This window comes from Phocoena phocoena, chromosome 6, assembly GCF_963924675.1.
Source record: "Phocoena phocoena chromosome 6, mPhoPho1.1, whole genome shotgun sequence".
NCBI classification, from domain to species: domain Eukaryota; kingdom Metazoa; phylum Chordata; class Mammalia; order Artiodactyla; family Phocoenidae; genus Phocoena; species Phocoena phocoena.
The window spans coordinates 16,326,967-16,347,857 of NC_089224.1; the positions used below are offsets into that span (position 1 = coordinate 16,326,967).

At 58.7% G+C, this 20,891-nt stretch overlaps 2 protein-coding genes across 4 annotated transcripts in view; one reads left to right on the forward strand and one right to left on the reverse strand.

The window, feature by feature from the left end:
* Nucleotides 1-178: 178 nt before the first annotated feature.
* PHYHIP (phytanoyl-CoA 2-hydroxylase interacting protein) lies at nt 179-10,830 on the forward strand. The gene is made up of 5 exons (XM_065879198.1): nt 179-446; nt 3,942-4,135; nt 5,326-5,500; nt 7,369-7,486; nt 8,647-10,830. The coding sequence occupies exons 2-5, from the start codon at nt 3,971-3,973 to the stop codon at nt 9,179-9,181; spliced, it is 993 nt and encodes a 330-aa protein (XP_065735270.1). The 5' UTR covers nt 179-446; nt 3,942-3,970; the 3' UTR covers nt 9,182-10,830.
* Nucleotides 10,831-16,738: 5,908 nt separating this feature from the next.
* Nucleotides 16,739-20,891, reverse strand: part of BMP1 (bone morphogenetic protein 1) — a 40,111-nt gene continuing 35,958 nt past the window's right edge. For all 3 annotated transcript variants that reach the window (XM_065878478.1, XM_065878477.1, XM_065878476.1), the window contains 2 exons: nt 18,781-19,031; nt 16,739-16,873 (listed from right to left, as the gene is read on the reverse strand). In XM_065878478.1, the coding sequence (XP_065734550.1) occupies nt 16,739-16,873; nt 18,781-19,031 (386 nt within the window). The remainder of the gene's footprint in view (nt 16,874-18,780; nt 19,032-20,891) is intronic.

Genomic DNA, 20,891 nt, shown 5'->3' on the forward strand with positions numbered 1-20,891 from the left:
CCTGGGAGACCCTCTGCCCTTTCCCCCTCCCACCAGCCCAGGCGAGCAGGGACCAAGCTTGCTTATTGTCACCTGACGCTGGGCAGCCACTGATCCCATTGGTGGATCCAGATTCGGTCTGGCTCTCTCGTTCTTCCTCGCCTTCTCTGCCTCTCTCTCCTCCACGCCGCCGCTTTGATTTCGCTCGTTTCTCTCGTGGCGCTCGGCTGGGAACATCGCCTCTCGGGGGGCAGCGCCGTTGTGCTGCAGAGCCAGGGAGGAGCTGCCTGCGGGGCATGGAAGAAGCCTCCTTGGCAGCTGAGAGAGGAGCCAGGGGAGCGAGAGAGCGCTGCCGCCTTTGACCCAGGCATCCAGCTGCTGCCCCTCAGCCTGGGGAGACTGTCCACGCAGAGGTCTCTCCCCTCCCTCCCTTCCAGATCTTCCTCTGCAGAGCCCGGTGGAGCCAGGTGAGTGTCCTTCCTCCCCAGAGCATTGATCCAGCTATCAATCCCGAGAGGGACTCGGGTGCCCAGGGACTAGGGGGTGCCAGGGTCCTGCCACTGCCCGAGGTGCCCACCTGGATAGCCGGGGCTGACGACCTTGTCCCCTTTCCCCCAGGCCCTTGGCAAAGGGGTTCACAGCTGGACCCAGTCCCTGGGGCACCACAGTCAGCCCGTGACCATTCTGCTGCAGTCAGCGATGCCAACGGGGACAGCGGGGTGGGGGGATGCGTCCCCTCTGGCGTGTGGTGGCTGTTCTGAATGGGCATGGGCCGGGGGTATCGGTGTGTTCAGCAAGAGTGCCTGCTTGCCGGGGAAGTGGAGGCTTGCTTGCGTACATAGTTCTGTCTGCCTGCACTTATGCTCACGCGTGGTGGGTCTGGGAACATACATGTACATGTGAGGTCCGTGGGGGGGATCGGTTATCTGAGCAGCCTGGGGGCTGTGTGGGCGGGGGTTGGTGTGAGGCAGTGTATTTATGGTGTGGACATCTCACTTGTCACGCGTGTGGGAGTTCATTTTGTTGGGGGGCTGACTGCATGCGACCAGAGGGTTTCTACGTGGGGAGGCACAACTCCAGAGCAGGAGGGGGATGGAGGTGGGGAGAGCGGGCAGAAGCCTCTGTCCGTGGGCAGGCCCGCGTGCGTAGGTGCGCAAACCTGTTGGCATGTGAAGGATCAGGGCTGGCGGAGCCTGGCGGAGACAAACATGTTTTCAAAGTCTGTGGCTTTGAGCCTGGAGAAGCCGTGAGAGAGAACGCCAGAATATGGGCAGAGGTTGACGTGTATGCGAAGGCACACATGTGTGCAAGCAGGCGGAGGGGTGGCGTGCCTCTGTGGAGGCGGCACTCATGCATGTTGGTGCCTGTGGCCTCCTTTCTTCCCCAAATATGGCTTGTGGGAAGGCGTGTGTGCCTACGTGTGTGTGTGAGAGCCTGCGGACGTGAACATGCGTGGGTCTGTGTGGAGGTGACAGCTTGTGGAGGGACAACTGTGGGACATTCTTAGAACGTGGAAGGTGGCGGAGGGTACCTGAGTGCGTAGGTGAGTGTGTGGGATGAGGATGTCTGAGGAGGCGTGTGCAGCCGTGTGTGGCAGGTGTGGGTGGGCATACCCAGTGCATCTGTGTGCGTGTGTGTGTGCCTGCCTGTGTGTGGGTGTGTAAATGCTTGTCTTGGGGTGGATTACACGGGACCGTGGGTGTTTCTCAGGTGCTGTCTCAGCCTGTCCCTCAAACCCTGCCCTTCTCCATCATCAGGGCTTGGAGACCCGGGTGCACGCCCATCCTTGGTCCACTCGGCTTCATTGTTCTCCCGGTGTCACTCACTGCCTCCCCCCAAGCTAGCATGGGGAAGTGATCTGAGCTCTCCTAGAACTGGAGAGAGGAAAGGGGGAGCCAGGTCCTGGAGACCCCTGCCACCAAACACGGCTGCCCCTGCTGCCCCTGCCTCTAAGAAGACTGAGGAGTACGGGGACAGGAATAGGTGTCTACCCACAGGCTAGGCATAGACTGTGTCCCATGAGGGTGGGAGGTGGCCACTCAGGCCCTCTGGGGTGGCTGTGTGTCTGTGTTGGTGTGCGTGGGTGCATGTGTGTGTGTGGGGGTGCATGTGGGGGGCACACATGTGTCTCCCAGGGGGAGCTCCTCACTGGGAGCCCGAGGGATGGCAACTCCCCCCCCCGCTCCACACCTGTCCCCAGGAATTACCAGCTGGTTTATTATCATACAGCTGTTTCTAGACACTGATTCCATTCTGTTTGATTTCGGGGTGGACCTGGTAGCACCCCTGTGCTTATTCACCATAGGATTCCCCATACGCGAAGCCACTGGCATTTGGCTGAATTTCACAACAGGCAGGCACACACTTTAGGGTGGGAAGCTAAGATGAAACAAGGATTCAGGTGACATCCTGGGACAGGTGAGGGCCATCACCCATATCCTTCTCCCTGTGCCTGCCGCCCAGGCAGCCCAGAGGTGCCAGTCTCTGGAGCAGGCTTAATTGACAGGAAAGTGTGGGTTGGACCTTCTGGGAGCTATAAATAGAAGTACCTGCTTTCGAAGGCACAAGGTGCCTTCACCCTTAGCGCCTGGGTGAGGAAGAGGGCAGGGGGAGAAAAGGAGATGACACTCGAGAAATCTGAGGTGTGCTGGGCTGAGCTTGAGGCAGGCATGAGCTCTATGGGCTAATGAGCACACGCCCCAGGACAGAGTCCAACCACATTCACCTTCTTGTCCCAGAGACGGTCACTGCCCCTTCCTCTCACTCCCCACCCTGTTCCCCAGAGCTCCCGTGAGCCAGGCCAAAGTCAAGGCCAGAGTCACCTCGTCCGATAGCTAAAGCACAGTTGAGAGTAATGGTGATGTGGTCCTTTCCCACCTGGAACAGCAGCCAGGGGTAGAAGCAAAGGAGTGAGAGAGGGAGGTGAGAGAAAAAGCAATTCCTTGAAAGGGAAGGATGGAAGAAGGAAAAACAAATAGCGGTAAAACCACGTGCACCTGTGCACACACACACCACATGCGTCACACACACACACACACAAGGGGACACAACCTTAGCTTCATGATAAAGAGCTTGGGCCCTGGAATCAGACAGACCTGAGTTCAAATCATTTTGCAGCTGTGTGACCTTCGACATCTTGGTACCACCCCCACCCCACCGACCTCAGCTACTCCATCTGTAAAATGGGGATAATCATAGCACCTACCTATTGTGAGGCTTGCACGAGATGACGTTTGTGAAATTATTAGCACGTAGCTGGCCTGCAAGAGATGTCAAGGTAAAAACTAGTAATTTAAGAGTCAAGTGACAGAGGATCTGTTGAAAGAAAAAGAACGAGAGTTGAAATGTTACAGGTGGAAGAGAACCGTGGCCCCGCTGTCCCCTCCCACCACCCGTGGATTCACGTCATCTCGGTGGCACTCGTACTCCCAGCCCCGAGTTGTGGTGGCCCTTGCTGAGTCACCCCCAGGGAGGAGGGGCCTGAACCCGAGAGCCCTGGCATCCTGGGCCTCTTGGCTGCCAGAGCCCCCTGCCTGCCTCACCCTCACACCCTGCTCCCGGTGGGGGCTTCCTGCCACTCCTCCACCGCCTGGCACTGCTCTCTCCACCCCACCCCTTTCTCTTTTCACGCCTGCTGGCTGAGGGCCCCCCTCCTTGGCTCCATCTGCTGCAAATCTGTCCTGCCCCACGTTTGAAGCATTCCCACTGCCTCCGCCACCTGTCAGGTGCCATCTGCTCTGCAGACACCTCCCAGGAGAGCCAAGAGCCCCCGAGGGGGCCACCCCAGCCCACCTTCGGCCCCACCCCTCCAGTCCTCCTCGTGCTATCTTCCCATCAGATCTGATGGGGCAGGTGCAATCGATGGCTCCTCAAGGTTCCACCTTGCAAGTGATGTTGGGAGCAAGACGTTCTAGAAGATTCCGTGGTGGGGAGGGAGGTGCTGAGTCTTCCTCTCTCCTCAGTCCACACAGAAGCCAAACCAGTGGGGAGCATGGAGCTGCTGTCCACGCCCCACAGCATCGAGGTCAGCAACATCACCTGTGACTCCTTTCGCATCTCCTGGACCATGGAGAACAGTGACCTGGAGAGGGTCACCCACTACTTCATTGACCTGAACAAGAAAGAAAATAAGAACTCCAACAAGTTCAAACACCGGGTGAGTGCAGGGTGCCCAGAGCGCCTCCTCCGAGCCCCTGCTCTTGAAGGGGGCAGGATAACAGAGCACCTAGAGGGGACAGCTGGGAGTCAGAGAGGCCCGACTCCAGTCCAGCTCTTACTGTGTAATCTTGGGAGAGTTGTTTAACCTCTCTCTTCCACTGGTAAAAAGGGAATAGTAATAACGCCAGCCTGGGAGAGGCTTCATTGAGGTAATTGTCTGCGTGGTATTTGGCTTCGGCCCAGCACACGGCAAACACCATCATCGGCATAATGACTGGACCTTCACACGGGATGGGAAAACCCAGGGTGCGGCCACAGACGTCACACCTGGGGATGGCGTCTCAGGGGTCCGACAAAGCCCCCGACTGAGAAAGCAGCCTTATTGTTGACCGGGTGGGCAACGTGGGCCACGAACAGGGTTGTGCCCATTTGCTTGGTCCTCAGGCCCCTGTGATCCTCTGTGTCCCTGACCCTCTGGCCTATTCTTTGCTGGGTTTAGAAGAGGGACGGCGAGTCCTGCACTGGCCGGGATGTCCTTTCCCTGGGTTAGAGCCGGCGTGGGGGCGGGTGGGAGGAAGGCTCCCATCTTCTCAAGCTGGCAGAGAGGCAGGGGGAAGAGTGAGGTGGGAAGGAGCCGGTTCCCACGACGACCGCATCGTGTGGGTTACTCGCCTTCTCTCTCTTTGGAACTGGCTTTCCAATCTGGGTGTCTTTTGGCAGGCCAGTTGCCACGGTGACGTGACTGTTCAACACCACCCCCTTAACCCTCCCCCCCAAAGAAGAAGGCATATTTTCCCTTCCTCCCTGGCTTCTCTGCATTTGCCGTTGCCGTGGAGACGGTACTGCAGTGTGCAGAGCTCTCGAAGTCTCCCTCGGAACAGAAGGTCTCGCCGCCCTCAACTTTGCAGGCCTCCACCCCAGTGGTCTTTCTCCTCAGTTCCCAAGAGAACGGGCATCGGGGGTTAAGGGGGTGGAGGCCAGGGAGTGTCTGTATGGCCTTCCCAACGGCCACTGCTTGCTTCTGCGGGAAAATGGTGGCCAGGGCACCGAGCCATTGAATCCCCGAGGCTCCCGCTCTCCTCAGCAGGACGGCGGCCATCTGGGGGAGTGGGAGGTCTGGGGGAATGCCAAGAGTGGACGTGACCCCCAATCTGACTCTAGGCTCTCTGTCCGCGCCCCATTTCTCAGGATGTCCCCACCAAGCTCGTGGCCAAGGCCGTGCCGCTGCCCATGACGGTGAGAGGCCACTGGTTCCTGAGCCCCCGCACGGAGTATAGTGTAGCAGTGCAGACCGCCGTGAAGCAGAGCGACGGGGAGTACCTCGTGTCTGGCTGGAGCGAGACGGTCGAGTTCTGCACTGGGGGTGAGGCCCTGCTGTCCGGCTGCTTTGGCACATCTGGTTTAGTAATGGTCAGGAAGGGACTTCCTCTTAACCCGGCATGCACTTAGGAACACCTGCTGTACGCAGGCACCATGCTTCGGTCAACGGGGAGACACCCATGGATGAGACCCACCCGTGCCCCCGCGAAGCCTGCGGTCTGATGCAGGAGGCAGATGCGAGCACTGCTAATTACGTTGACAATACCTCTTCCAGAAAGGGATGGAGTTGCTTTTCTGGCTTGGGGCAAGCATAAGTGGGGGAAAATACACACATAACATAAATTTACCATCTTAACCATTTTTCAGTCCAGTAGCGTTAAGTACATTCACATTGGTGTGCAATCCATCTCCAGAACTTTTTCATCTTCCCAAACTGAAACTCTATGCCCCTTAAACAACAACTTCCCATTCCCCTCTCATTCCACGCCCTGGCAACCACCCTTCCACTTTCTGTCTCTGTAAATTTGACTACTCTCGGTAACGCGTGTGAGGAGAATCACACAGTATTCGCCCTTCTGTGATTGGCTTATTCATTTAGCATAATGTCCTCAGGGTTCATCCATGTTACAGCGTGTGTCAGAATTTCTTTCCTTTTTAGGGCTGAATAACACCCCATCGTGTGGACAGACCATGTTTTGTTTATTGATCATTGGTTGCTGGACACTTTGTAGGACAATCACATTTTGTTTGTCTTGAGCCTCCACGTAGGCTGGGAAAACCATCCCACAAACTCACCTATTACCTTGCAAATTCCAACATGAACAAATAGTGGGCCTCTGCGTACTTGCTCACTGATGACCCGGGATCGGCCCCATGATATTCCATTCTTTTGGTGCCCACGGTGAGAACTGCTCCAGATCTCCCTCTGTCACAAGGAAGGGGCATGAACATCCCTAGCCCCAGGCCTCGGAGGCTGCTGACTCCATCCTCTGCCAAAGTCTGTGCCCCAAGTCTCCTTGACCTGCCTTTCTCTTTTGACTGGTGTTTTTTTCTTAGCTCAGCTGCAAAACGCCACTCTCTGGAGGTGCTCCTACACCTTGCAGGGAAAGCCTCTTGGTTCACCTCAGAACTCTACATGTAGTGGGAGGTCATGCAAACTGGGGAGCTGGCGATGGCTGCAATTCAGTTCCGCCTCCTTTCGTCAAACCCAGCACCCTGGTCAGGGCTGCATCAGCAAGGAGGAAAGGGCACCTCTTCCTACTTTGTGCAAAGGCACTGTCTAGGCTAGCAGCAGCCCTGCCTGGGCTCCACGGCCCCAGCCTCTGGCCCTGGCCCAGGGAGTCCAATTTGACTATGCTGTTTCCAACCTTCCCCCTTTCTCATGGGATGCCCCAGACCCTGGTCTGCCTAAATATTCACCTTGGTTCTCTGCAGTTTCCTCCTGACTCTCCACCTGAAATTACAAGTGGCTTCCATGCGGTGGTGTGGGCAGCCTCCTAGCTGGTGGATTTGAGGGGCCCTCCCCAAAGGACCTCAGATCGTCTCCTCTCAGTCTTTTGCCTCTTGGTCCTCTTTTCACACGAGGATGGTCTGGGATCATAGCCTCTGGGGCCCTCGCTGTACATGACTGTATAAACTGGGCAGCCCTCTGCCCTTTTCTGACGCAGAGCCCTGAGCCTCTGGCAACAGGGCCCAGAGGTGACAAGGACACACAGCATCCAGCTGCTCATGTTCCCAGCCAGGCCAGGTGGTCTGTTCCTAACTGGTCCTAGGTGCTGTGACTGTCTGGTCTCCCCTGCACCCTGACGACAGAGGTGGGCCGGCGTGCGTTCACGGTATGCAGTGGGTGATCTGTGGGGCAGGCTGCGACCCCCCGCTTGGCCCTCAACTGACCCACCTGGCCTCTTGCAGATTACGCCAAGGAGCACCTGGCCCAGTTGCAGGAGAAGGCCGAGCAGATCGCAGGCCGTATGCTCCGCTTCTCCGTCTTCTACCGCAACCATCACAAGGAGTACTTCCAGCACGCCAGGTACGCCTGGGTCTCTCCTTCCTGCCCTGGATCTGCCCGCCGCCCCGGCCGTCTGACGTCACCCCCACCCTGTTAGTTGCCAGACCCTCCTCTGGAGTCCTCACCACCCTCATAACCCAGGCTGGATCTGGGGGGGATGTTAGGCCCCAGGGAAGGAGAGGGCTCTCAGGATGGGGCTGCCTGGGGGCACCACGCTAACAGTCATGAGTGGACGAGGTCCTGGCTTTGATCCTCCTTTTGGAGAGCTCCTTTCATTGGGTTCTAGGGCTGCAGGTCAGCTGTCCCTCCAATTCAGGCCCTGGGTCCCAAGGGAGGTGGTGAGGGGAATAGAGAGTGAGAGGATTCTCAACGCGAAGGGCTGTGGTCTTCATACTGCGCACTGGGAAACCAGGAGGCTCCGGGGAAGGGTCTCAGGGCGCCCTTTAAGGTGGTGCCGAGGGACTGGAGAGGAAATCAGAGGATGAGGCTTGCTGAGCCCCGCACCTGTCACCCAACCAGAGAGGCTTCAATTTAATTGCCTCTGGCAAACCTCAGAGTCTATCAGGGGAAGTACAGACAGATGGAATATAATAAGTATGTGTGATTGCTGAGTAAAGTTCAGTGTCCTGCACATAGTAGGCAGTCAAAATTTTGTTGAATGTAAGTGCTTGCTGTTCCTGGAAGGTTTTGGAGAGGAGGGGACACCTGAGGGATGCTTAGAAGTTTGCCAGGCCAGGTGGAAAAATGTGGGAGGGGCAGCCCAGGCAGAGGGGAGAGCACTGCAAAGGCACAGAGGCAGGAAAGACCTGGGGTGGGGTTCCCGCTGGAGGATGTTACCTGTTACCTGTGCGTTTGGGGGTGTTGGGAGGCAGGGCCCGAAAGAATAGATCTTTATGGCGTTGCTTTTTGTGCAAGTCCCATCAAAGGGTTGTAAGCTGGGGAGTGGCGCGTTCAGATCTCTCCTCCGTGAAGAAGTGGGCTGGATCAGCCCGTCTCCGGGGCCCTCCCTTCTCTTGCATTCTGGAATGTTCTATTTGTGACTGGTGGAGGCGGTAGCTGGTGGGAGAGCTGGGAGCTGGGCTGCCACCCTTCAAGGTCACACATAGCAGCCAAGCCTCAGTCCAGCTAACCAACGGCATTTTCTCTTCCCCTGGGCCTTTCCCCCCGCCCGGGGTGGGCAGGACCCACTGCGGGAACATGCTGCAGCCCTACCTGAAGGATAACAGTGGCAGCCATGGCTCCCCGACCAGCGGCATGCTCCACGGGGTCTTCTTCAGCTGCAACACGGAGTTCAACACAGGCCAGCCCCCGCAGGACTCCCCCTACGGCCGCTGGCGCTTCCAGATCCCTGCCCAGCGCCTTTTCAACCCCAGCACCAACCTCTACTTTGCGGACTTCTACTGTATGTACACGGCCTACCACTATGCCATCCTGGTGCTGGCCCCCAAGGGTTCCCTGGGGGATCGCTTCTGCCGTGACCGCCTGCCCCTCCTGGACATTGCCTGCAACAAGTTCCTGACCTGCAGCGTGGAGGATGGGGAGCTGGTCTTCCGCCACGCCCAGGACCTCATCCTGGAGATCATCTACACCGAGCCTGTCGACCTGTCCCTGGGCACCCTGGGGGAGATCAGCGGGCACCAGCTCATGAGCCTGTCCACTGCTGACGCCAAGAAAGACCCCAGCTGCAAGACCTGCAACATCAGCGTGGGCCGCTAGGGACTTCTGGGGAGCTGGGGGGCTAGGGAGAGATGGCAGGCAGGGTGGTGATGGGTGGCATAGGTGCAGGGAGCTGGCTTTCTCTCCCCTGCCGCCCTGCTCCCTCCATGCCATCCATCTCCCTCTTCCCTTCCCTTCCCTTCCCCAGGGCATTGGAGGCAACAGAGGGTGGTCCCTTGGTAGGCATGGCCCACCCATGCCTGGTGGGGCTGGGAAGGCTTCTTAGCCTCAGCAGGTTGGTGGGGAGTGGGGGGGCGGGTGGATTTCTAGAGACTTCCCCTTTCTTCTGGTTTCCCTGCCCTGCTGTTTCTTGCCTCATCCCAGGCCTCCATCTCAGGAGACCTGCCGCCTAGGGCTCTCCCGGGGAAGCCTTCCCTTCCAAGGCCCACCTGTAGCTTGCCTGCCTCCGGAGGTGAGCCGAGAGCTGTGGGCGTGCTCTTCCTCAGCCCCACCCCTTCCCGCTCAGGGCCAATCACAGAATGCCCCACCCCGTGAGTCGAGCCTGGGGGCTTCCCACCGCAGGCCCGACCCTCTCCCTCTATAAATAGTCTCCTGCACCGCTGTGACCCCCGCCCCCATCCCGCCCCCATTTCCCCCCCTCCCTTCCCTGCTTCTTACCCCGAGGCACCCTCTTCCTGCACGGGGAGGGCTGTGCCTCCCCTTCTCCACCTGCCCTCTGGAAAAGGGCCCTCTTTTTCTCTTAGCTTCGGGGGCACCTGGCTGCTGGTGTTTCCCCTTCTTCCGTCTGGAGATGGTGTAAATCCCGGCGTACTTTCTCCCTTGCTCAGAGTGCTGGGTCTGCAAGGGCAGCCGCTGGGGTCGAGGAGGGGGCAAGAGACCCCTGAGACCCGGAGGGACCCCTTCCTCAGCCGGGAGTGGGCGGCCTCACGCCGGGGGGACCCGGCGTGGAACTGGAAGTGAGGGCGTTTCCCCAGAGCCCTGGCACCCCGCCTGGCTGCGCGCTTGCTCGCTCGCTCTGCCGCGGCGCCGCCACTGCCCCGTGCCTGTGTGTCATCTGGACTGTGGCTTCCCTGCCCCGCCCCCCCTCGCGCCCCTGCCCACTGGCCCTGTCGGGTACCCACCGCGAAGCTAGCCTATTGGCGGAGAGGCCCTTCCCTGGGGAGTTCTTGGTGAGGTCTTTCTTGGGCCACTCAACGTTTTCACCTCTTTCCTACTTTTGTACGGGTCACGGGAGTGGTGAGAGTGGACCCTGGGGACAAGCAGACTGCGTGGGGTGACGGGGAGAGGTGTCAATTAAGGCAGGCAGCTGTTTGGGGGATGCCAGAGGTGATGTCAGGTGGTGGGAAGCAGCCCCCAAGGTGACAGCCGGATTTCTGCGATGAAGGACAGAAGTGGGCAGCAGGCCAACAAGGCCATATCTCAGTGAGCGGGCAGATAGGACAGCTGGTTGCCTCTTCTGTAGCCACAGGGAGTGGTGTGGTCAGCTGTCTCCGTGGCATGGATCAGGGCTGGGGGCCGTGGGAGATGCATGGAGGAGAGGACGTGGGCCCCAGGCCCTTTCCCCTCTGCTGAGGGCAGCGGAAAAGGCCCGCTGCCCTCCCCTGGCCTCGTGTTTGCCCTGGGCTGGGGGCACACCCGCCTGTGTGCTGTGCTTGCGACGTGCATCAATAAACCACCATGGCCTGAGAGCCCCGCCTCTCCTTGGGCTCTGGGAGGGGTGGGGTGGGCAAGCTGCATAGTCACAGAAGAGCGCCAATGAGGATGCCCCCCAGGACAGGCCACCATGGCCTGAGAGCCCCGCCTCTCCTTGGGCTCTGGGAGGGGAGGGGTGGGCAAGCTGCATAGTCACAGAAGAGCGCCAATGAGGATGCCCCCCAGGACAGGCCACCTGGAACCGTCAAGTTTGTTCCACATCTCACTGTGAGAGGCAGGGCTCCGAAAGCAGAGCCACATCTCCAGCTTGGAAAGGACTTTGGAGGTCAATTTGGCACTACCATGCACTCCGCAGATGGGGAAACTGAGGCCTCCTAGGGGACAACCTGTAGCCATCTGGAGGCCTAGCCGAGGTCCACAGGCCCCCTGTTTGGAGCCCTTCCCACTGCAGCAGCCCACCACTGCATCGGACTCAGATGTCACTGAATTTCCCTCCCCCAGAGCCCGAGTGTCCGCTCCCCAGCAGGGCTCCTCGTTTGCAGATCTGAGTCACCTCTGCGTCTATTATTATGGACTTATTAAAATGATCCTCTGCTGGAGTGGAAAAGCTCCGGAAAAAACAGAGTCACCTCCCTGACACTGCCTGGCTCAGGGCCAAATGAACATGTGTCATCCAAAGCTTGGGGCACAGCCTCCTTGCACTAGGAAGGAAAGCTGAAGGTCAAATGCCACTTCCTGAGGGCCTACTACGTGCCAGGTATCCAGCCAGGTGCTTTCACGCACATCAGCTCCTTTAGTCTTCGCAATGTCCCTGCACCGTATGATTCCCATTTAACAGATGAAGAAACTGAGGCAGAAAGAGGTTAAGAGGCTTGCCCCTGTCTTACAGCCAGTAGGCAACAATGCCCAGGATTTGATTCAGAAGCTAGAATCCTTCCATTTCACTGCCCTGTCTCCCCAGTGTATGCCAGGGACCACCTGGGACAGTAAGACACGGGCGGGGCAGGTCTCAGACACAGTGGCCCACCCAAGGGTCTCCACAGAGCTTCTGGGGGACCATGGCCATGCTTAGTTCCCGAATAACACCAGGGGGGGCTGTGGAGCCAAAAATGCCAAGGAAGCTTATTTTGAAGGAGTAGTGGGGAGTTATTTGGAGTCCAGGATTCTAAGGATGGGGGGTGACCTCCAGGGTCCATCCTTCTACCTCTGGGCAGGACCACCCCCCAGCACCAGCTGAAGGGTTTTCAGAGTCCCCCAGAGGCACAGGCTTCAATCTTCCTTTTGCAAAACCCTTCTGGGTTTCTTAGGAGGAGAGATTGACTCCCAGGGTCCTCTTAGTGGGGGACAAAGGAGCCAGTTGAGGTGGGGCGGGGGGCGCTGCATACAGGTTTCCTCCAGAGAGCCTGCCCCTCCTTCCTCTCTCCAGATGGCCGCTCTCCGGCACTCGGCCAACCCTGGGCAGCTCCAGGCACCTGTCAGATAGAGCTGGGTCAGGGCATCTGCCAGAGTCTGCCCTGGGGTCCCTTCTGGCCTGTGTCCCTCTAATCTGACCTGGCGGAGGGAGAGAGGTCTATGTGTGCATAAACACACACACACACACACACACCACCTCCCTGGGCTGGATATGGAAGACAGCTTTGGCGGCCACAGAGAGCTGCAAGGTAAGGGACAACCTTGGGCTGCAGCTGCCACTGTCCGGCAGAGGGGCCCCGAGTTAGCTAGCACAGGCAGGGAGGGAAAATGAGGTGGTGGCCACCAAGGGGCACTTCCAGGTTACAGTGGGGTATTTTGCTGTGCAGACACAAACACAGACACACCCAATATATAGGCACAGCCTCGTACACTCATACCTCGCTCACACACACACACACACACCCATACTTCCCTATCCATTCCTTTCCTTCTGGGACAGCATGTTTCTTTTAATCCTGGCTGGATGACAGGCCCCCCCCCCCACCCAAGGAAGTGGGAAGGAAGGTGCCAGTTCTGAGGACCCTCACAGTTTCGTTTGGCTTTGATATGTGTCTCTTCTCCATGTTAGGAAAAGAGGTGGCCAAGGTCCCAAGGAAAGGGACGAGGAGGGACCATTCCCCGAAATGGAGGGAGGCCTTCAGGAAGCTGAGCTGAGGTGATTGGCCATAAAACAGCTTGGCCACAGCATCTGGAAGAGATTGGAACCAGATGTTCCTGGGATGGGGGAGGGGAGGGCTGGGAGGCTGGGAGGGGGCTGCAGCAGGAGAAGCAGGCTGGTCAGTGAGGGGGTGGGCCTTCTGACTCTCAGGGGAAAACATCTGGCCTCCTTCTCCCCTCCTTACTCCTCTCCCCAAGTCAGGCACTACTATTTTTGCAAACTGGGGCAGCAAATCTTTTCACATATTCTAGAATCAGCTTTGTGTGTAGGGACAGTCAAGCACAGGGTGTGACTTGGGAGGTGCCCAGAAAGGCTACCAGCTAGCCAGAAATATGTCCCCCGCTGCCCCGCAAGCCCCGCCTTGCTGTGGGTTAAGATTGCCCTCTCTGGCACATGTAGTTCTGCGCTAAACTCCTAACGCACGACTGGAAACTGGTGAACCCAGAAGTTTCCTTCTGGCATAGGAAGAGCTTCATCCAGGAACTGGAGAATTGTTTGGCAGATGACAGGAAAAGAAGGCCCATTTACAGAGAGCCTATTATCCAGGCGCTGTGACAGGCTCCTTCCAAAGTGTATCTCTTCCTTTCTTGAAACAGTGTGCTATCATCCTCTGTATCTAGATGAAGAAACCAAGGTTCAGAGCAGTTAAATGTCTCACCAAGGGGCATGGAGCCACCAAATGGGAAAGCCTGTATTCAAAACCGGCTGTTTTTATTTTATTTCTTTAAAATTTTTTTGGCCGTGCCGCGCAGCATGTGGGATCTTAGTTCCGCTACCAGGGATTGAACCCATGCCCCCTGCAGTGGAAGCGCGGAGTCTTAACCACCGGACCGCCAGGGAAGCCCCAAACTGGCTGTGTTGCATTCGAGCTTATAACCTTCTCACGACCTACTGAGAAGAATGTGGGGTAAGGGAGAGGGCGAGGGATAAAAAGGAGTGAGGGGGCAGTGCAGGGCATCCAACCTTCTTTCTTTTACAGTTGAGCCAACAGTTGGCCCTGGAAGCCCCCAGCTGCCTCAGAAGCGTGGCCCTGCCCTCTGGCTCTTGGAGACTAGACCCCGATGGGAAGGGTTGCTGGGGAAAGGTGATAGGCTGGGGAGCAGAGGCCCAGGGAGGGGACAGTTGGTCAATGTCACAGGGCGAAGCAAGGCAGAGCCAGATCTCCTGACCGCCAGGCCAGGGCTGGTGTCCTGTCCTCCGAGGGCTAGAGAGGTGCGCCCAGAGGGAGGAGGCCAGAGCTCCAGGGTACGTGGTTATCTTAACCTGGTTACCAGGTTGGGAGCGCAGTCTGGGGCAGGTCCATCCTAGCTTTTCTGCTGCTGGCCGCACACTCAGGACCCAGGAAACCTCAGGGACTTGGAGACAGTTGGACGAGGAAGGGTTCCGTCCTCTGACGTGGAATCACCTGAGTGGCTGGGCAGCTGCGCTGGAGTTCATCTAGTCTAGAAGCCTGAAGTAGGCAGAAGGTGAGGGTAGGCCGGGTCTGGAGAACACATTCATTAACTTCTGGGATGTGTATCGATGGCCTGCAGCCAGCTCCTGATCAAGCCTGCAGCGCCCAGAGGCAGCCTCTGGGAAGATGGGCCCAGGGAAGACTGGCAGGGCCCACCAGCACGGGCCCCTGAGTCGTTAGAGGGGCCCGAGTCTACGGTGGTGATGGAGTCTTGGGACGGGTGCCCAGGGTGGCTGCATGGGTCAGTCCTGAGCTGCCTCCGGCTGTGCCGTTGCTGTTCACAGGGGCCCTGACCTGGGTCGGGGAGGACTGGGTACTCTCTTGGGCCGCAGTCCCGCAGTCTGGACAGGGCTGTGATCCTGACTCTCTTGGCACATGTGGCTTGTAAACTGGCTCTGAGCTTCAGACGAACCTGCAGGGCTGGTGAGGAGAGCTGTGACCACTGACTACAAATTCTGCCATGGAGCTGAGGCCGAGTTTGTTGGCAAAGTGTCCAGATGAGATGCCTGGGCGGCTCCAATGGTTTGGGAGTTTTTCTATTCTGTTCACGGCCCTCTGAGCTGTCCTGAGCAGTTTGGTCAGAGGAGGTGGAGGGGTGGCCGTGACATCACAGCCTGTGACCTCGCTGGCCCTCCGGCCAGCACCGACTCCCTCACCTGCGCTCAGGACTAGGAGAGAAGGCTGCAGCCTGACCATGGGAGCTGGTCCTGCACGCACATCAGATACTAGCCATGTGTCTGGTTTCCACTGCTGCTTTCTGCCTAAAGGACCAATATGGGATGCACCGTGCCGCACTGCTCCCTGGCGGTAGGTCCCCCCACATAGTCCAGACAGCAGCTGGCACAACATCTCCCTCTGCAATGGGAAGGAGTTTGGGGCCAGTAAAAGACCTACGGCCCCCCGAAGGCTCTCGGGGAGCCCCGGGGGCTTGAAACAGGCTGCCTGCTCGCTCTGGAATCTGGGAGTGGCCAGTCCAGGCAGAGAACCTGGGTCCTCTCTGGGCTTTCTTTCCCTGTGAGATCCACGGAGAGAAAGGGTAGAGAGAGGCTCCTTTGAAGGGAAGGAGCGGGGATGTAGTTTCTCTCCACCTGGCCTCGGGGAGACAGGTCTGTGCCTCACTATTACCTGGACAGGGAGAAGGCAATGGCAGGAAGGAAGAAGCCAGACAAGACACAGCCATGGGTTCCCTTGGGAGAGGAGGCCAGAGCTGCAGTGTTTGCTCAGGTGGCTGCCGAGCATCTGGCTCTTGTTTCACTGAGGAGAGAAGGATCCGAGGGGCCAGCACTCGGGGTCCAACCTTCAGGAGGGCAGGCACTGGGGGCCGGCTGGTGGATCTGTTCTGGCTGGTGCTGGTGTTCTGGGTCCTGGTGGGCTCCCCTAGCCCGACACCCAGACCCAGAGACAGAAGACCCGGATGGACACTGGACGGACAGACACACGCCATGCCCTTTTACATATCTCCTCCCTCCCCACCGAACAGCCTGTTTGCAGAATGTCCCACCCCTTCAGCTGTGTGGGAGAGCCTCGAGCAGTGTGTGTACATGGGGCGCCTGCAGGCTGAAGTGTGCGAGGCGTATCTGTGTGTGCCTGACCGTGAAATCCCACCCTCTGGGGCCCTGGAATTGACGGAAGGAAGGGCAGCCAGTGAGGCCAGGTGTCCTGGCTGGGGGCCGGCCCCAGACACAGCAAGCCTGCGCATCTGGAGTGAGACGAGCCACCCCACGCCCGCCGCCCCCATACCCCAGACAGCATCCGGCACGGGATACTGGCTGTAACACTTTCGGTTTATTGGCTGGGGTGCCCTGGTGTGGCCAACCAGCCACTGGGCCTGAGAGAAGCCCTGTCTTGCTGCCCCACTCCCTCCCCTTCATCCTCCCACCCTGGCTCCTGTGGGACATGTACGGAAACTCACGCCCCAGGAAACGGGGAAGCGGAGGCTTAAAATAAAACCAAATCGGGGTTGGAGAAGGGGTGGGAAATGTACATTACAATGAAGATATGCCACCGGCCATACACAATACAGCGTGTAGAGACGGGCAGGGAAGGTGGGCGGGTCCCGGTGACAGACCCTCTCCCACCGGGCTGGGCCCCCAGAGAGGAATGGCCACTTCAAGTGTCTCAGGGAAAGCTCTGGCTCCCTGGCCCTGGCCCTTCACTCCTGGCGGGGGCAAGGGAGGAAGGGATCGTGGGGCAGTGGCTCATGTAGGAGTCCAGTGCCCTGCCTCACCTGGACCATTGGCCCGCAGGTCCTGGCACCTGGGGGACGGGGACGGGGTCCCGCCTTCTGCCCAGCCCCCGCTGTCCGGCTCAGTCGACTGAGGGCAGCGGGCCTCCCGTCCCCGCCGTGTGAGGGCAGTGGTCACTTCCTGCTGTGCAGCGTGTCCTGGAACTTCGTGCTGGTGTATCGCAGGTGGAAGCCTTTTTTGGTAATGGTGTCATCCGAGTGGAATTTCACCAGGACAGAATCTCCCGCCGAGTACACCTCCTCGGGAGGCTGACAGAGGAAAGGGGTGGGCATGAGACTGAGGACCAGGGGCAGGGCTGCTGTTTCCCTCCCCGAGTTCCCCAGCTATAAGGAAGGCGGGCAGCTCCCGACTTCCGCCAGATTCCCCCAGCGCCTTGAAGCAGGAGGAGGATTTTTGGGAGCAGGGGTTTAATGGGGTGCCTGGAGGAGGGGAGGTAGCAGGGGGTAGAGGAGCTTGTCTTAAGTGCAGAGTTACACTTTCATTCCACACCCAGCGCTGCTATTAACTAGTTAGCTGTGAAGTCTTAGGCAAGGCGCTGCCCCCCCCGCTGGGCCTGGCTTCCCTCAGAAGCTCTCTGCTCTCCAAGCCTAGAAGGGCTGGTGGCAGGAACAAAAAGAGGATAGCCGGGAAAGGGAGCAGCTTGTCTGAGTGGCCGCCTTGTTGCTGTCCCGGCTGTCTCTTGGAGAAGACAGGACAGCTGGGTCCCCCAGACCTGGACTTGGCCACCACGCTCCTGCCCTCCCCCGATGCTGGCCATGGTCAGCTCCGGGTGATGCCCCTTCCTAGGCGCCTGCAAGCCCCTCCTCACCTCTGTGTGCAGGCCCTCAGCATGACAGCCGCCCACAGAGCACCAGCACGAAGAGGCCCTGGCCCTCAAAGCCCTCCGAAAACCTTGGGGACATTTCCAGCAACCATGCCAGGAAGCCCTGACGGAACTGGGTTCCTTCCCCAGGTCCCCTCCCGTTTGCTCCAGCCTGATGGAAGTCTTTGGAAGACGCCACCTGGGGACACCCAATTTGGTGTGTGACTCACCCAAAGGTGTCAGATCAAGGGAGTCACAAAGAGTCAAGTGGGGAGGGGGCACCAGCTTGGTCGCCTGGGGATCCTGGAGCGGCTGAGCCAGGCAGGCAGGGGGGCTGTGTGCTCCGCTTCCGCAGCTCTCCACCCTGTCCCAGCCCTGCCCGGCCCTTGCCAGTTGACAAAGGCTGAAGCTCTGCTCCTAAGGGGATATTCCACCGGCCAATGCTGGGTTCAGCAGCTACTGCTGCTTCTGGGAAGTTTAACCCTTCCTGGGGCGCCCAGGCAGCCCTGGAGCACGGCCATGAGAGAGGCAGGGGACCAGGGAAGTGATGGGAAGGAGGGCGTGTCTGAGTGTGCATATGAGCGTGAGTACGTGTGCAAAAGTGTGTGTGTGTGTGTGTAATGGTGAGGGGAAGATGGCATTCACTGAAGGAGGAGAGGATTAAAAAGAAAAGAAAAAAAAAACAAAAGAACTCACAAGCTCTGCCTGGAGGAAAATAAACCCACCTCTGCGGTTCTCCTGTGGCCTTAGTTAAAACCGCATCAAGCAAACTTTTGCCCACTGCCTCTGAAAGTGCCATTTTATGGACCAAGAAGTAATATTCAGTATCTGCTTGGACAGCGGCATCAGTATGCTTTGGGACCAGCTGGCCTTTCACCAAGAAGAGAAACGGGCAGTGGAAGAGATGAGGGTATTGTTATGGCTCCGCCAGAACGACTGCCTAGCACGACTCAGCTCAGTCCTGGTCTCTGGCTCCTGCCCCAACCTCTGCCCTCATTCCGGGCCCTGGTCAGCTGCCTTTGGACTGGGATGAGGGAATCAGAGGGCAGAGGGAACTCCACCCTCCTCTCCAGATGCAAACTACCTTGGAGACCCAACCAAACTGGTGCTGAGCAGGCTTGGGTCAGGGCAGGGCCTCTCCCAGAGGCTGCAGGAACCTCTGTGTTGACCAGAAAGGACCTGGTTTCCTGGGTGGGGATGGCCCAGGGCGGGGCGGGCCTCTGTGAGCAACCACCCACTTTGTAGGTCTCTGGCTCCTACAACGTGCCAGGCAGGGGCTGTCCCCCACGCCAGGACCCCAGGCCTGCAGAGGCGCTGGGTCCCTGCGCTGGGGTGAGGGGTGGCGGGTCTCACCCCGGAGCCGCAGTAGCGCCCCAGTCTGGGGGCCGTGCTGTCGTAGCCGTCAAAGAGCTCCATGTAATCGTAGCCGCAGTCGGCCTCCTCCTCTACCTCGAAGGTCTGGAACACCAGCTCCACGCCATAGCCTTCCTCGGCCACGATGACCCACTCGCAGTCCACGCCCCCGGGGTAGTTGTTGTCGCCAAACTGGGCGTGGGAGTAAAGGTCCTTGGTCTTCACCTCTGCCTGCACCTGGCCTCCACACTCTGAGGGGGGAGGGGGACACAAGATCAGCCACCACCACCCCCGCCGAGCACGGCTGTGGCCCAGGCACTCTCCCTCCCCATATTCAGGCCTCCTGGCCGTATGGAGGCCCTGGGACGAGGCCACATGGCTAGTGATAGGTGGGTTTGGACCTGGCCCAGGCCTTGGCCTGGAACAAGTGCTCTGCGGCTTTCCCTCTGGAGAGATGCCCGCGGAGGCCCGGGGACGTGGTGGGTGGAAGGCCGCTCTGAGCGGAGGCCCCAGGGAGAGCACGCTTGTTGAAAGAGGTTGCTGCTAATTTGCTCCAGCTGATGGCTATCACGGAAGAATGTGGGCCCTATGTCGCCTGAGCTCCCATTCTTAAGCGAGAAGACGTACTCGTGGATTTTATGCGAAAACTCCTAATTTTTAAACGTTGGCTCATGTTTTAAAAAAAAACACAGTGTGGGCCAAACAGAGCAGGTCTGAGGGCCAGATGGAGTTCCGGGCCTCCAGTGTGTGACCCTGTGCTGGGAAGGGCAAACGAGAGCAGGCAGGGCAGGGTCATCCCGTCCACCCCTTCCTATGCCCTCTGGCCTCCAGGACACCTGGGCTCACGGGTGGGGAGTGGATGGGCGAGGCCTGGGTCAGGGGCTGAGTTAAAAGGGAGGAGCGGGACTGTGGACCCATCAGCTCTGGGGCCTCCCCAACAGGTAGCTTAAGACCCACAAGAAGCCTGCCAAGCCCCCAGCGGTCACCGTTGACCTGATGTCCCAGGCCTCACAGGACTGGGCTCCAGCCTTTCTCTGTAGCCACACCATTCCCAGTTCACTGCTGTCCTCACACACCCATTGCTCCAGCCAAACTAAATGACCTGCAGTCACCTGTGTACACCCAGAGCTGTCTGGGGTTGTGGCTGTGCTTGGGCTCCTCCCCTGCCCGCAATGACCCATCACCTCACACCCAGAGCGAGGCCCTTAGCGTGTTTTGTCTCCTGCTGTAATTATCTGTCCATGTCCTGTCTCTCCCCTGGGCTGTGGGTTCCCGTGTGGGCAGGGTGAAGGGCTTATGCCTGATTCATCTCCCCGTGCCCCTCTGAGTCTCCTGCAGGGGACCAGGGCTCAGTAGAAGGTTGTTGAATAAACGAACAAGTAAATGCAGAGTCCTTGAGGGGACTCCCCCCCACCCCCCCGCCCTTGAGGACTCCTCAAGGACTGAGAGGTTTGTCTGCTTCGTTCATTTTTTTTTTTTTTTTTTTTTTCCGGTACGCGGGCCTCTCACTGCTGTGGCCTCTCCCGTTGCGGAGCACAGGCTCCGGACGCGCAGGCTCAGCGGCCATGGCTCACGGGCCCAGCCGCTCCGCGGCACGTGGGATCTTCCCGGACCGGGACACGAACCCCTGTGCCCTGTATCGGCAGGCGGACTCTCAACCACTGTGCCACCAGGGAAGCCCCTGCTTCGTTCATTTTGTGACCCGCACTTAAGATGCTGCCGCGTATCTGCCACGTGTTAACAAATGTCTGCAGAATGAATGAACGCGTGAATCTGGGGGGGTGGAATGTGGGTGGCCTACCGCACAGTCAAGCGTCCTACCTCTGGGGACTCCAGGGGATTCTCTCCCCATCTCTGGTTCTCTACCCACTGTTGTCACTGCCCTGTTTTCTTTCTGACCTTCGCACCCCTAATCAGGACCTCCTCTCCCTGGCCCAGGAGGCTGACTCTCTGCCCCTCTGGTCTGGCCTTCAGGACATGCTGTCTGTCCACCCGGCCAGGGGCTGGGCCTGTCTGTGTCTTCAGGAGCTCTTTGTAAACCTCCGACTGGAGCCCAGGGCCTGCCTTTGAGACCAGGATCGGCAGACGCCTCCAGGACAAATGACCACACA

Excerpts from the sequence above, each read along its gene's own strand:
- PHYHIP (XM_065879198.1), top strand. The coding sequence starts at position 3,971 with ATGGAGCTGCTGTCCACGCCCCACAGCATCGAGGTCAGCAACATCACC. Across the intron at positions 4,136-5,325 it reads CCAACAAGTTCAAACACCGG|GATGTCCCCACCAAGCTCGT; the intron begins GTGAGTGCAGGG and ends CCCATTTCTCAG. Across the intron at positions 7,487-8,646 it reads GAGTACTTCCAGCACGCCAG|GACCCACTGCGGGAACATGC; the intron begins GTACGCCTGGGT and ends CGGGGTGGGCAG.